The 13,164-nt window shown below is 38.8% G+C and overlaps 1 protein-coding gene across 2 annotated transcripts in view; it reads right to left on the bottom strand.

The window, feature by feature from the left end:
* The window catches only part of LOC307154468 (adhesion G protein-coupled receptor E5-like), a 110,292-nt gene extending 99,113 nt beyond the window's left edge, over positions 1–11,179 (bottom strand). The window contains exons 1-17 of one of the 2 annotated variants that reach the window (XM_079864443.1): positions 10,763–11,178; positions 6,240–6,311; positions 5,936–6,076; positions 5,716–5,847; positions 4,653–4,772; positions 4,331–4,462; positions 4,202–4,248; positions 4,035–4,124; positions 3,785–3,938; positions 3,504–3,620; positions 3,221–3,423; positions 2,050–2,220; positions 1,763–1,957; positions 1,133–1,350; positions 895–1,047; positions 396–567; positions 111–206 (exon numbers count right to left, since the gene is read on the bottom strand). In XM_079864443.1, coding sequence (XP_079720569.1) covers positions 111–206; positions 396–567; positions 895–1,047; positions 1,133–1,350; positions 1,763–1,957; positions 2,050–2,220; positions 3,221–3,423; positions 3,504–3,620; positions 3,785–3,938; positions 4,035–4,124; positions 4,202–4,248; positions 4,331–4,462; positions 4,653–4,772; positions 5,716–5,847; positions 5,936–6,076; positions 6,240–6,311; positions 10,763–10,805 — 2,256 coding nt within the window. In that variant the 5' untranslated portion in view covers positions 10,806–11,178. Of the gene's footprint in view, positions 1–110; positions 207–395; positions 568–894; positions 1,048–1,132; positions 1,351–1,762; positions 1,958–2,049; positions 2,221–3,220; positions 3,424–3,503; positions 3,621–3,784; positions 3,939–4,034; positions 4,125–4,201; positions 4,249–4,330; positions 4,463–4,652; positions 4,773–5,715; positions 5,848–5,935; positions 6,077–6,239; positions 6,312–10,762 lie in introns of both variants that reach the window. The other variant, XM_079864442.1, reaches the window with a different exon arrangement.
* Between the last annotated feature and the right edge of the window lie 1,985 nt (positions 11,180–13,164).

Below are 13,164 nucleotides of genomic sequence, written 5' to 3'. Positions count from 1 at the left end.
TTACGTGACTTTAAAAGCTGTTTTATTGACATATTTCCATGGTTGAAACACTGATTGAGCGATTACATGAGACAAGATTGATTTCAGTATCAACGATGAAGCAAATTTACCTGACTGTTGCTGGACTGATTGGTGCTGAAATCTGAATATTTCTTCTCCTTATCTGAGCAGATCCTGCTAATCACCTTGTAATACTCCTCTCTGACCTGAAGGGGGCGTTAAAAACAAAACACGTTAAACACACACTGCAAGAACCAATGAGGTTCATTCTCCAGATTACAGTCAAATGCTTTAAGCAGGGAGTCAAAATTCTGTCTGTTTGACAGAGTTGATGGGATCTTTCAAATTTAGCTTGAATCCAGACCATACTGTGTTTCCGTTTTTGGTGTGTGTACCTGTTTGGACAGCAGGCAGTGCATGATGAAGATGAGCGCCCCCTGGAGGCTGTTTAGGATGGTGAAGAGGTACAACACAACCTGAGTTCCTTCCTCCTGGAAGAGAAAGCAGCCGAAAACCCACATCCCTCCAAGAACACACAACTGAGCCACTGCGGTCACTGTGAAACCCCTGAAAGTCACCAGAAACCGATTAGAACTTGACAGAATCTATTTAGATCGTTCACCCAAAAGTGGAAGTTATGTCATCGTTTACTTAACCCTCATGTCGTTCCAAACCCATAAGACTTTCAAACTCTCATCTCTTTATGAATGTTTTGAGTTTTGGGTGAACAGACGTCCAATGAATGGAGAGGAATCTCTCAAATTTCATTAATATAACTTAATTTTGTGTTCCGAAGATGAACCAAAGTCTTACTGGTTTGGAATGACATGAGGGCGAGTAATTGATGACATTTTGAGTGAACGGCCCCTTTAAGAAATAAACACACACACACACCTGATGTTGCGGAGATTGGAGAGGTCCGGGTTGAGGCTGGAGAACTTTTCGGCCAGTTTCCACACAGTGATGATGAAAAAAAAGCTGTTGAGGATGACGATGATGCAGACGGGCGCGAAGAAGCTCCACATAAATTCAAGAGCGAGCCAACAGCTGGAGCACAAACACAAAATAACCATTAAAACAGCTAGAAAGCAATCGCACATATGAATGCTATAAATGCACAAACAGTGCTCACTGTCGATCGGTGCCGTATCCCTGCGAATAAGAGATGGCCGAGATAATGACGATGACGAGAGGGACTCCGTATCCCACCGCATACATGTAGAGATGCTTTAATGTGGTGTGAAACACCAGCACAACCATCCGGTAGAGCTGAACCCCCTCCAGCAGCATCCAGCAGAACGCAGACAAGAAGAAGAAATGAAGCAGCCCCGCCACAATCGCACACCCAACCTGAGAGAGAGAAAACACAATTTGTTTTTGTAATTGCTTGTGATACCTTTTAGACTTCAAGGCAGCGGGAGTCGAATGAGTCGCAGAAGGAGTCAGATTTAATTTATCGCGTGATGATGAGCTGACTGACAAGACGATGGCGGAAGATTTGGTTTCAAAGCGAAATGTAAAAGTGCCAAAAAAAAAGTAAGTTCACTTTACTTTCATAAATTATTCCAACTAAGTTTTGTAACTTCAAGTAATTACATATTTTCAATTTGACAAATTTAATGTTCTAAGTAATTACAACATAACTAAATCAGTGAAAAACATAACTCAAAAAATGTAAGTTGAGTGAACAATTATTTTATTTTTTTACAGTGTAACTTTTAGACTTCAAAGCTGCTATATACAGGAGATACAAGACACACACCGGATTGTGAGTGCTGGAGATCCCGCAGAGGAAGACGAGGTCTGCGATGAAGAGGCACACGCTCAGATGAAGATGAATGCTGTTTCGGGTCCCTTGGATGGAGCGACAGAACCGGAACGTCAGGATACAGAGAAATAAACAGAGCAGAGACAGAACTAAACCCACACGCGTGATCAACACCAGCTCAAACGAGTCCTGGAGGAGAGGAAGAGGAAAAAAAATCATTATTATTTCATCTAAAATCTGAAATATGTAAAATCTCAGTTTTTTCTGGTTCACAGATGTACCTGTATGGGATAAAGGGCCATCAGCACAGCGAAACTGCTGAGATGAGAGCAGGAACACGCTGTATGAGTGCTGTTAAACCACGCCTCCTTACAGCCCCGCCCAGACCACGCCCCCTCAGCCTCACTCCAGTACACACAATTGTAAGCCACGCCCTTAGACTCCGCCCTCTCCTGGAGAAGTGAGAAGAAGAGACAGAAAAAGTAATAAATACATAAACGTCTGATTATCCGCACGAGCGGCTGGTGGGATGCTGGAGTTTCTCTCCTATCTTTATCACTAGCTTAAACAGAAAAAAATCTTTGGTCAAACAGCTTCACCACAAAGACCCTGATTATCAATTGCAAGTCTATTTAAACCTATTACATTCTTGAAACCACTAACTGTTTTTAGAAACATTGGTTTTAGAAAATTTAATGCAGTTCTGTATTAAAGAAAACTCTCTTGTGTGTTTTTGTTCATTTACACACGACATATAAACATTTATTGTGGTTGTCAACTCTTTTCATTCATTCAGAAAGGCATCCAGTTCTTATATATCATGCTGGCAAATGTTTGCCAAACCAACCATTTAGATCACTCCAGCAATGATAAAAAAAGCTATATCTCAGCACCAGATCAGAACATATTAGTAACATAGGATTGTGCTTTATAGGCTTGCCTAGCAATGCCCTAGCAACCACATAACAATGCCCTAGTAACATCAGCGTAACAGTGAAAACTAAAACATCATACTTTCTAATGATATCTCCCAAGGGTAGCATGTACAGAGTGAAAAGCAATGGTCCTAGTACTGAGCCTTGTGGTACGCCATACTGAACTTGTGTCATCAATATAACATTTATCTTCATTTACTGCTACAAACTTGTGGTAATAATTGTAAATGTTTTAATACTGTTTTAATAAGTGGTAAATAATGGGCAGATAAGTATGATATGAAACATGCCAGTGCACTTCCACTAATGTCAATTCAAAAGAATGTTGTGGTCGATAGTATCAAATGCAGCACTAAGATTCAGTAACACACTTGCAACTTGCAATAACCACATAGCAATGGCCTTGTAATCACACAGAACACCCAAAATGAAACCATTTAGTTTGTGCGTGTGTGTGTCTCCAGTGAGATCTCAGTGTGTGTGAGGTCGGTGTTCGTGAGTGAGCAGATATCTTCACCTGTTTGTGTGTAAAGATGAGCGTCACCGGCTCAGACAGCTGTTTGGTTTCTGGATTACTGACGACGGCCGTCACCACCTTCGAGTTGAGCTGATAAGTGATGTTTCTCTCTCTATCGTCTGATCTCTCTCTGCTCATCGTGTGAAAATGATCGCTGGATGAGTTCATATCTTTATAACTGACCAACGCCACAAACGCAAAACCTAAAAGATAACATTTACATCGGGTCTTGAATGCACTGATGCTTTCATAAGTACATATATGTGCATATGTGTATTTGTACCTGGATATGATTTCCCTACAACTGTTTCCCAGCTGGTGTTGAAGAAGGCGGAGTCTGTGCTCAGAGTGACACGCCCACTGGGCGGAGTCTGATTCCGTGTGACTGCAACCTCAGCGACTGTGATTCACATGATCATACAGAACAACTGCTTTCAGTACCGTTACAATCTTACATAAACAGCATGTTTTGTGTTTACAATAAAAGTGCCAATCTCTTTCATTTTATGCATGTCTGAAACAGTATTTCTATTCAGTAACAATGAGATGATGTTTGTGTCTCACAGGTGTTGTGCGTCTCCATCCTGGTCACAGGCTGTTTAAGCTGAGGTCCGATCAGACGCATGCTGTTCTCCACCGTGTCCAGAAACCGACTCAGCGCCTCGCCGTCAGCGATGTTCCCATCCGACAGCAGATCATCGGTGGAGGTGAACAGGATCTGGAGTTAAACAGAGGAATATTCAGCTCTATCATCAAGTTACCCCGATTTCAACATCAGAAATGCAGAAGAAACAAGAGGAAGCTGCAGTTTCACCTCCAGTAACTGATCTCCGGTTTGACGGCCTCCAGCTGTATCACTCAGAGACTCACAGCTGTTGCTCAACAGCGCCAGTAAATCCTTCAACTAGAAGAACACACACCGTTTATACGCCATCTGATAAAATACTAATGAAAATAATCACAAGGAGACAGAAATTCTACCTTTTTCTCCATATCAGGCTCCATTTTAAACACGTCACAGTTCATCTCTGCGCACATAAACACAACACAATTAATCACTTAAACTAGCACATTTATGTTTTGAAAAGTGCATTCTACTTGATCGCTCACCGATGCATTTTGACTGGTTGTTGCCGTAATTACTGTAACCTGAGTCACATTTGCAGATGAAGCTGCCTTCCTGATTATTGCACTCTGCGTTTGTGCCGCAAACATCTGGATCTTTTTTACACTCATCAATGTCTGTGAGAGAGAGAGAGAAGACTGTCAGTCACATGAATGCAGACTCCTTTAATAGCATCTTTATTTAATAATACTGCAATCGCTTTGATGTTAAGACAGCAGACACACACGGCATGTTATGATGTTTAATGTGCCCATCACTCAAACACACTGTCAGTGTCATTAGCATCATCAGCACACTGACGCTCACCTGTACAGGTGCCGTTATCACGTTTTTCAAACCCGGGAAAACAGATGCAGGAGAAACTGCCAGGTGTGTTAGTGCAACTGCTGTGAACTCCACACACTGAGGACACACACTCATCCACATCTACAGCGAGCACACACACACAGAGACGAGGGTTTCATTTAGACACAAGCACAAGGGGAACATTCACACATAAAGAAGTGAGATGACAGAGGTTAATGACAGATGTTTTATCAGTTCAACTGCTGAATGATTATGAATAGCAACTCATCCTATTTGTGTAGCATATTTACTTTCTTTTTGTATAGGAAGCCCAGATGTAAACCCAATACATTTGTAAAGACGAGCCAAAAATGGCAAGAGACACTTTATGTCACAATGCAACTCGACTTAAAACATTTCCGATGTGACAAATGACCCAGAGGTGATGGCAATCTTTATATGATGCAATTTCCATGCAAAGCAAATGCAATGTTTTCCTAGATGATACACGAACCGTACCTGCATGCAAAGTCATAGTGAAATCATGTGGCAAGTATGATGTTGCATTCCACACAGAGCCACATAACTGATCCTGTGAACGTCAGCTTTCCTGTGAACATCCTCATATGTTTCTGTGTTTCATGTTTCATTAAATGATATGCTTAAAATTTATAAATGCATCACATAGATCTTGTTTGGTTCCATTTAATCATTTTGCAAACGTTACTTTTAAATCTTCTCTGAACATTCCGAAACAAGTACAACATTTACAAAAATGTTACATTTTACCGTTTCAGGTCAAATAGTTCCGCGAACGATGTATAGTAAATGATTAGATGATGAATGTTTTATTAACAACACTGGAAGAACGTTTGCTCATAACTTTAACCGAATGTTCTGAGAACGCTCTCTGCTCTCTGTACACCATTTTAACCAACTGCCACTGTAAATGTCGAAATAATGAAAGCCAAACATTTGTTCTGGAAGGCACATATTGACCATTAATAAAAAGTTAATTTCTGAAACTGAAGTTCTTTGGTTTGATTAACAGTAAATGGAAAGCAATACGAGTGAGGCTGCTCACCTTCACACCCAAGGTCTAGACTTGTGTTATGATCATATCCTTCAGGACACGTGCAGTTATAAGAGCCAATGGTGTTCACACACTTCAGACCATCTGAGCATGCAGAGGTCTCCTCAAGACACTCATTGATATCTGTTGGGGAAACAGTCGGTATTAATCATAGTGTTTTAATCATAGTAATCATAGTAATCATAATTTATCCCATAAACCCCTCTCGTACCCTGACACTGTCCGGTTGTTGCTGTGAAATTGGGTGTTTTTGATTTAAATCCTTTATCACAGGTGCAGTAGTAACTTCCATGTGTATTGAAACACTGAGCATTTTCACCACACAGATTCAGCGTCTCACACTCATCATCATCTTAAGAGAGGCAGGAATCAAGAAAGAAATATCATTACAAAGTTTAAAAACTACAGTTAGTTACACGATTTCCCTCTTCTGAATGACATACAGAGCATTAACTGTGTATTATGCACATTATGACAAAACCATATTATATTATAACACACAAGGTTCTCATTACCGACACATTTCCCTCTTCTTATGGTGAATCCAACGCCACATCCATGAGACTCACTAGACAGCAGGAAAAAACCTGATGAAGAAAAAGAAGATCTGTACAATTATCTTTGTACATTCATAAATATATCCATACATACATCTGAAAAACTCTTCTGTCAAGTCAAATTAAACTTTAAACCTAACTTAAGTTCCAGTCACATCGGGCAGAATGAATTGCTTAAAGGTTGTGTTACAGTATGCATTATGAAAAATAATTATTGATTCTTTTTGAATGGTTGATAAAGTGATCTGGCGTTTGAATCGATCTACACTGGTTGCGCTGTAATCTTTGATTCTCTAAAAGAACCTACTCGTAAAAGTCATTTATTTGAGTCTGCACTACACTACACTACATGCTGTATTAGTGTGTGTGTGTGTTTTTGCATGCAGCACGCAAGAACTAAACAGAAAGACCTTTTCATACCATTGTTCAATTCATCATTAGTTCAATTCAGAATGTAAGCTCAATAAAATCAGTTTATTTTGCAGTGACTGCAGATTTAAGTAGAGATGCACCCCAATATTAAAATTTTGGCCGATACCGATAACCGATAACCCTTTGTATTTGAAAGCCGATAACCGATATATATATATATATATATATATATATAAATCTAAATCCAATTCTTTTAAATAATTTTTGAGAACCTGATTAAAAAAACTGTCTCACCATTAAAAGCCATGACCCTAGTACACAATTATTTTCAGACTTGCTTTGCACTTAACCGTATTTTTCCTTTTTGAAGTGATTTCAATCATATTTCAAGTAATTCAGAACCATCATGATGAACAGTGCGCATCTGAAGTGTCTCAGCTGAAGGAAATAATCAATTTTTATCGGCTTTAATATATCGGTCAAATTTTCTTATTAGGCCGATAACGATAACATTAAAACTGAACATGTATCGGCTGATACCGGTATGGTGGATGATATATCGTGCATCCCTAGATTTGAGTGTAACAGGACATGAGTGTTGCACAACTTTGCAGTGAAGCGGTTCTCTTCGACCACCTACAGTTCTTGGATCTTACACAACGCCTGCACATGAGTTTCCATTACAGCGTCCCTACATATAGTGTTCATTTTGTTAACGAAATCATCAATGATGACATGATCAATGATGATAAATGTTCGTCAACGATCCTTTTTTTCCATGACTAAGACGAGACGATGACGAGACGGCACCAACGTCATTAAACGATAACTTTGACTATATCAACATGTAATATCATTGACGGAAAAAAGATAAGACTAAAATGTAGTAAAAAAAATGTAAGCTTTACCAAAATCTCTGTTTTTATCAAATAAAAAGAGGAGACAAAATAATACAGACCGTTTTTAATAAGCTTCTATGAGCTTTGATGCTTGCGATTTGAAGATTAGGTACATGAGTAAAGAGTTTCACTGAGTGAGCCTCAAGTACCGCTTTTAGTGTGTAAAAAAAAACTGTAACAGGATACATTTTCTGCCCAGTGTTTTACTTAATATTTGCAACCTAGCAACCATGCACACGCACTTTCTCTACACTGCAGAAGAAGCACTGATGACCTGAAAACATGGACAAACATGTAAGCCGGAGTTCAGCGACCTCCATTTGAGACACTATCCTGCTTAAATGAAAGTGTCATTCAGTCAGTCTGTTCTGTCTCGAGCCACTTGTGCTGTTTGTGCGACTAAATCTGTGATCAAACCTTCTCAGTGATGAACTGTTTGTCTTTTATTTGTCTTTTTTGCTGTTGTTTTAATAGGAAAAACATTTGGAATTTCATTAAAGTTATCAGAATTACTATTAGGAATTTCACCATTTTCATTTTTTGGGAGAAGATTGTTGTTTTAACAGTTTTCATAATGTAGAGAGTATGTCAATTTATATTATACACAGCCTATAATAATACATTTAAAAATAGCTGACAAAATTAACACTACATGCATACAAACAGAACATTGTGTACAAAGAACACTTTCACACATACAAGCAACACTATCTAATTGTGTACGTGTTCAGGAAACCACAGACGCCAGAGATGCCCTGTTCGATGTGCTGTGGCTGATGTGTTGAGCGCTTCTACGGACTAAACCAGCAGCTCTTTACTCAAAACTCTCAGAATAATCTGTACATCTGCAAGACGAGAGAGCATGCACTTCACACCATTTTCAGTTCTGCTGGGTTTTTTTTAGGTGAACGCAGAGCGACAGATGCAACACATAACTTTCCACCCAGCGCTCACACTCAAGTCATGCTTTTTTCTTCTTTTTTTTTTTTTTGGTTTGCTCTAAAATCAAATGTCTAAACCTACTAAACAAAACAAAAAAGAGTTCATGACCTTATAAAGTATTTAGTGGTTGTGTGCCTTCACTTTCATATCTGGGTTTCAGTTTGACTGTTGGTGGTGAAATATTTAATTTACATACTGTATGGTGCTGTACCCTTGAGTTGTGTAACTGACTCAGGTAACCAGGTAGGTCCTTCAGGGTGTCGTGGAGGGGTGAGGTGTCTAAGACCCAACATCTAGCTACTGGAGTGCCTCAAGGCTCAGTGCTGGGGCCGCTTCTCTTCTCCATCTACAGTACATGTTATCACTAGCATCTGTCATTCAGAAACACGTTTTTTCCAATCACTGCTATCATTGCGATGGCAGGCCTTCCAGCATCACTGTCAAACCTCTGCAACTGATCCAGATTCTGCGGCAAGAGTGATCTTTATCAAACCAAAGAGACGCACGTCACACCTCTCCTCACAAAATTGCACCGGTTGCAAGTTGCGCTCGCATTAAATTCAAGGCACTGATGTTTTCCCACAGAACAACCACTGACTCTGAACCACTATACCTAACCTCACTACTTCAGACTCTATAAGCTTGCTAAAGGGCAGAGGAAACATGTGGCATGTGTGGTAGAAGACTAGAAAACTTCAATCTAGACCATCTGTGGTTAGGCTAAGTGTTTACGCTGCTTTCACAGTAGCAACATTTGACAAGCCTCATGATTATTTAAGTAATTTCTAGGGACAAATCTAGTCTCAAATATTTTATATTTCGAATAAGACATAATTTAGTATGTTTTTTAAGTGGTTTTCCTGTTTCATGCCCATGTCATTAAAGAACCATTTTGGGTTCCCCAAAGAACCTTTCAGTGAACAGTTCCTAAAAAGACATAATTTTCTTAGTCTAAAGAACTTTTTTGCAGTGGAAAGGTTCAAAGGATGTTAAAGGTTCTTCATGGAACCAGCAATGCCAATAGGGAACCTTTATTTTTAAGAGTGTATAATGTATGCAAACCCTGACCAACACACATGGTATCTGAGAAGTGGCAAATGAAAGTGAAGGCGCCTACACAAGATTTCACACTGCGTCAGAGAGCACCTCTGTGGGGTTTTGAAGAAAAAACGCAAGGGCTTGTGAAACTGATCCTCCGTCATGGGACCAAAAGAAGAAGAAGCTTTAACTGTTGCTGTACCACATTGATCAATGGGAATTACTGAGAGATAAAGTAGTCCTTTTGGAAATCCAATTTACAGTTCCCCCCGCTTACTTTCAAAGTGACCTGACCGGCTCTTTCCAAATCCACTTGCATTTATATTCATTTTTAATTAAAAATACAACAAAATACAGATTCATAGCTAATAGATGAAGAAATAGATGAAGATGGTGTAAGACGCTATACATTTATTGTAAAATTGTGACATATTGCATCATGCCTTGCCCCATCTGTGAGTGTATAATGTACACTTGAAACAGTATCTGATAATGTACTATTTGAATATTCAAAATTTAGAATGTAGAATAATATAAATCCAAATTTCAATGTAAAATTTGACATTTTCATAGTGTATTTCTCTCAAATTTATATGGACAAAGAGTCAAAAAGACAACTGAATGGTAAGCATTTTTTAAATGATATGTAACTATATTATTACTATAGTATATTATAATATTATGACTATTATGACATCATTTTTCTTTAATTAAAATATATTATAATTAAAGAAAAGTGATGTCATAATAGTCATAATTGAATAAAAATATAATGGAATTATGTAATGGCATTGTTTAAATAAGTCCATGACTCATAATAATTTGTAAATGAGACAATAATAACACCATCAACATCCAGGAGTCCGACTTTAGCTTTTTACTATAAAAATGAGAACATTTTATTTTACTCGACAGATCTAAACAAATGACTTTGATGAAATCTCACAGTTCACAATGGATCCACTGACAAACATAAACAGTTTTGATGTAGTTTCTTATCAGTCATATCTCACTGTCTGTGTTGTGTCTAAGAAAGAGGCTCTTCATTATGATTCAGTGCTGTGAAGAAGAATGTGAGCGACGTCTGTCTGGTTTAACTGGGAACAGAACAGAAACCCTCCAGCTTAAAGAATAGAGTCCTTGTTTAACACACACTCATGCCTGCCTGCTCTTAATGACCAGTCCACCTTCAACTTAACAACACACACAAACACATAAACATCTACTCACCCAAAAGAAGAAGTGCCCACTTCAGCTCCATGTTAGGAAACATGCTGTCAGACTCTCTTCTGTTTATAATATAAAACTCCCACAGGAAATCTGTATTCCAGTAACGCGTCGGAGATTCCCGTCAGTCCGACTTTCACTTATAGCGGTTTGAAAAATCTCTCCTCTCCTCTATCTGATAATAATAATAAGGGCTCTCTTCTTTTCAGAAGTTTCCAGTCAGTTTTCCCAGATGATTCCTCCTCGGGTTGGTCTCGTCTTTCACGTAAGCTCCGTTTGTCTTAATCCACGCTGTCGGAATTCAAGTTTCCACTATTTCTCTTCTTTTTTTTTCCACTGGCCTCGTCCGGTATACTCTCCTCCTTCTCCACTCTGCTACTGTGTGAGAAGTCAGCAGCTATTCATATCTGGGTGAGTGTGTGTGTGTGTGTGTGTGTGTGAGAGAGAGAGAGAGAGAGAGAGAGAGAGAGAGAGAGAGAGAGAGAGAGATAGGTGGGGGGAGGCAGAGAGAGAGAGAGAGAGAGAGACAGGGAGAGAGAGAGAGGGAGAGACACACACAGAGAGAGAGAGAGAGACACACACACACAGAGAGAGAGAGAGCGAGAGAGCAGCTGTTCTCGCTCTGTGCCAGTATGTCACATATAAACCAAAGGCGCGCTCGCTCTTTCTTTGCTGCGTTTCCCTCCATTTTCACACTGCAAAATTATAATAAAACCTTTCTTAAAAAAATGTGTTTTTCAGTTAAAATACCTAAAAGTGCTTAAAACACGATACATTAGCCTTATAAGCATCGAGACTTTAATGTCAGTGATTTTGTCTGTAATTTCACTGGCAGACTTACTGAGAGCAAACGGGGGTTTCAGACACACTCATTTCACACACAATGCCCGCTGTTGACACTCACACAGATGATGTCATTTCCTGAATTGCACAACAGGGATTGAACACCCACCAATACAACACACACACACACACACACACACACACACACACACACACACACACACGTTTACTTAGCTATCTAAATGGGGACATTCCATAGACGTAATGTTTTTTATACTGTACGAACTATCTGCATTTTTACATTTTTAAAAACTTTTAATTACTTATTACTTATTATTTTTATTTTATTTTATTTTTTATCAGATTTACAAATGAAGACGTCCCTAATGTTAGGTTTTTGGAGATTTTGTCAGGTTTTGGTCACTTCTGGGTACAAATTTGTCCCCAAAATATAGTTAAGTAGGTTCCCTCATCATAGCAACATTGTGACGGCCCAGATCCGGCCCAGATCACATGTGGAAAGATGATCTGGCCCACATGCAGCGTGAATGATGGCCCAAACACTCCCAAACACACACTCACACTCACACACACACACGTCTGGTTCACTATCTTTGTGGGGACTCTCCATAGACTTAATGGTTTTTATACTGTACAAACTGTATATTCTATTTCCTTACACTAACCCTACGCCTAAACCTATCACACACACACACACACACACACACACACACACACACACACACACTAACCCTACCCCTAAACCTACCCATCACACACACACACACACACACACACACACACACACACACACACACACACACACTAACCCTACCCCTAAACCTACCCATCACAGAAAACTTTCTGCACTTTTACATTTTCAAAAAATTTAGTAATAATTTAGTATAATTTAGTATGTTATTAGTATAATCACCTAATTTAGTATAATTTAGTATGTTTATTAACCCATTCCCCTCATGGACCGCTGACTGGTGATCTCAGGTTTTACTATCCTTGTGGGGACATTTGGTTCCCACAATGTAATATAAACCAAATGCACTCACACACACTCACTCACACACACACACACACACACACACACACACATACCTTTACGTAGTCACCTAAATAAGGACATATCACTCTTAACAGTTGTATTGATGTAGCCTATATCTAAATCTTGGTACACTGACACAAATTTTGCCACTAAAATAAAGTTTTGTTCTTCTAAGTTTGTGAGTCTTAATTCTGGGTAAAAATTACTTAATATGAATGACAAAGAAGTCTCAGGTGGCATTTATCTGATCAAAAATACAGTAAAAACAGTGAAATATTATTAGAATGTAAATAATCTGTTTTCTATGTGAATATACAGTAAAGTGTAATTTATTCCTGTGATCAAGCTGAATGTTCAGCATCATTACTCCAGTCTTCAGTGTCACATGATCCTTCAGAAATCACTCTAATATGAGGATTTGATGATCAAGACACATTTATGATTATTATCAGTGTTGAAAACACTTCATATTTTGGTGGAAACCATGATACGTTTTATTTACAAACATACATTGACATACATTTGAAATAGATTTGAAATCGAATCTTTCGTAACATTATAAATG

This window comes from Squalius cephalus, assembly GCF_949319135.1.
Source record: "Squalius cephalus genome assembly, chromosome: 2".
In the NCBI taxonomy this organism is placed as follows: domain Eukaryota; kingdom Metazoa; phylum Chordata; class Actinopteri; order Cypriniformes; family Leuciscidae; genus Squalius; species Squalius cephalus.
The sequence above is the reverse complement of the archived record's forward strand: the minus strand, read 5'-3'. Positions and strand labels throughout refer to the sequence as shown.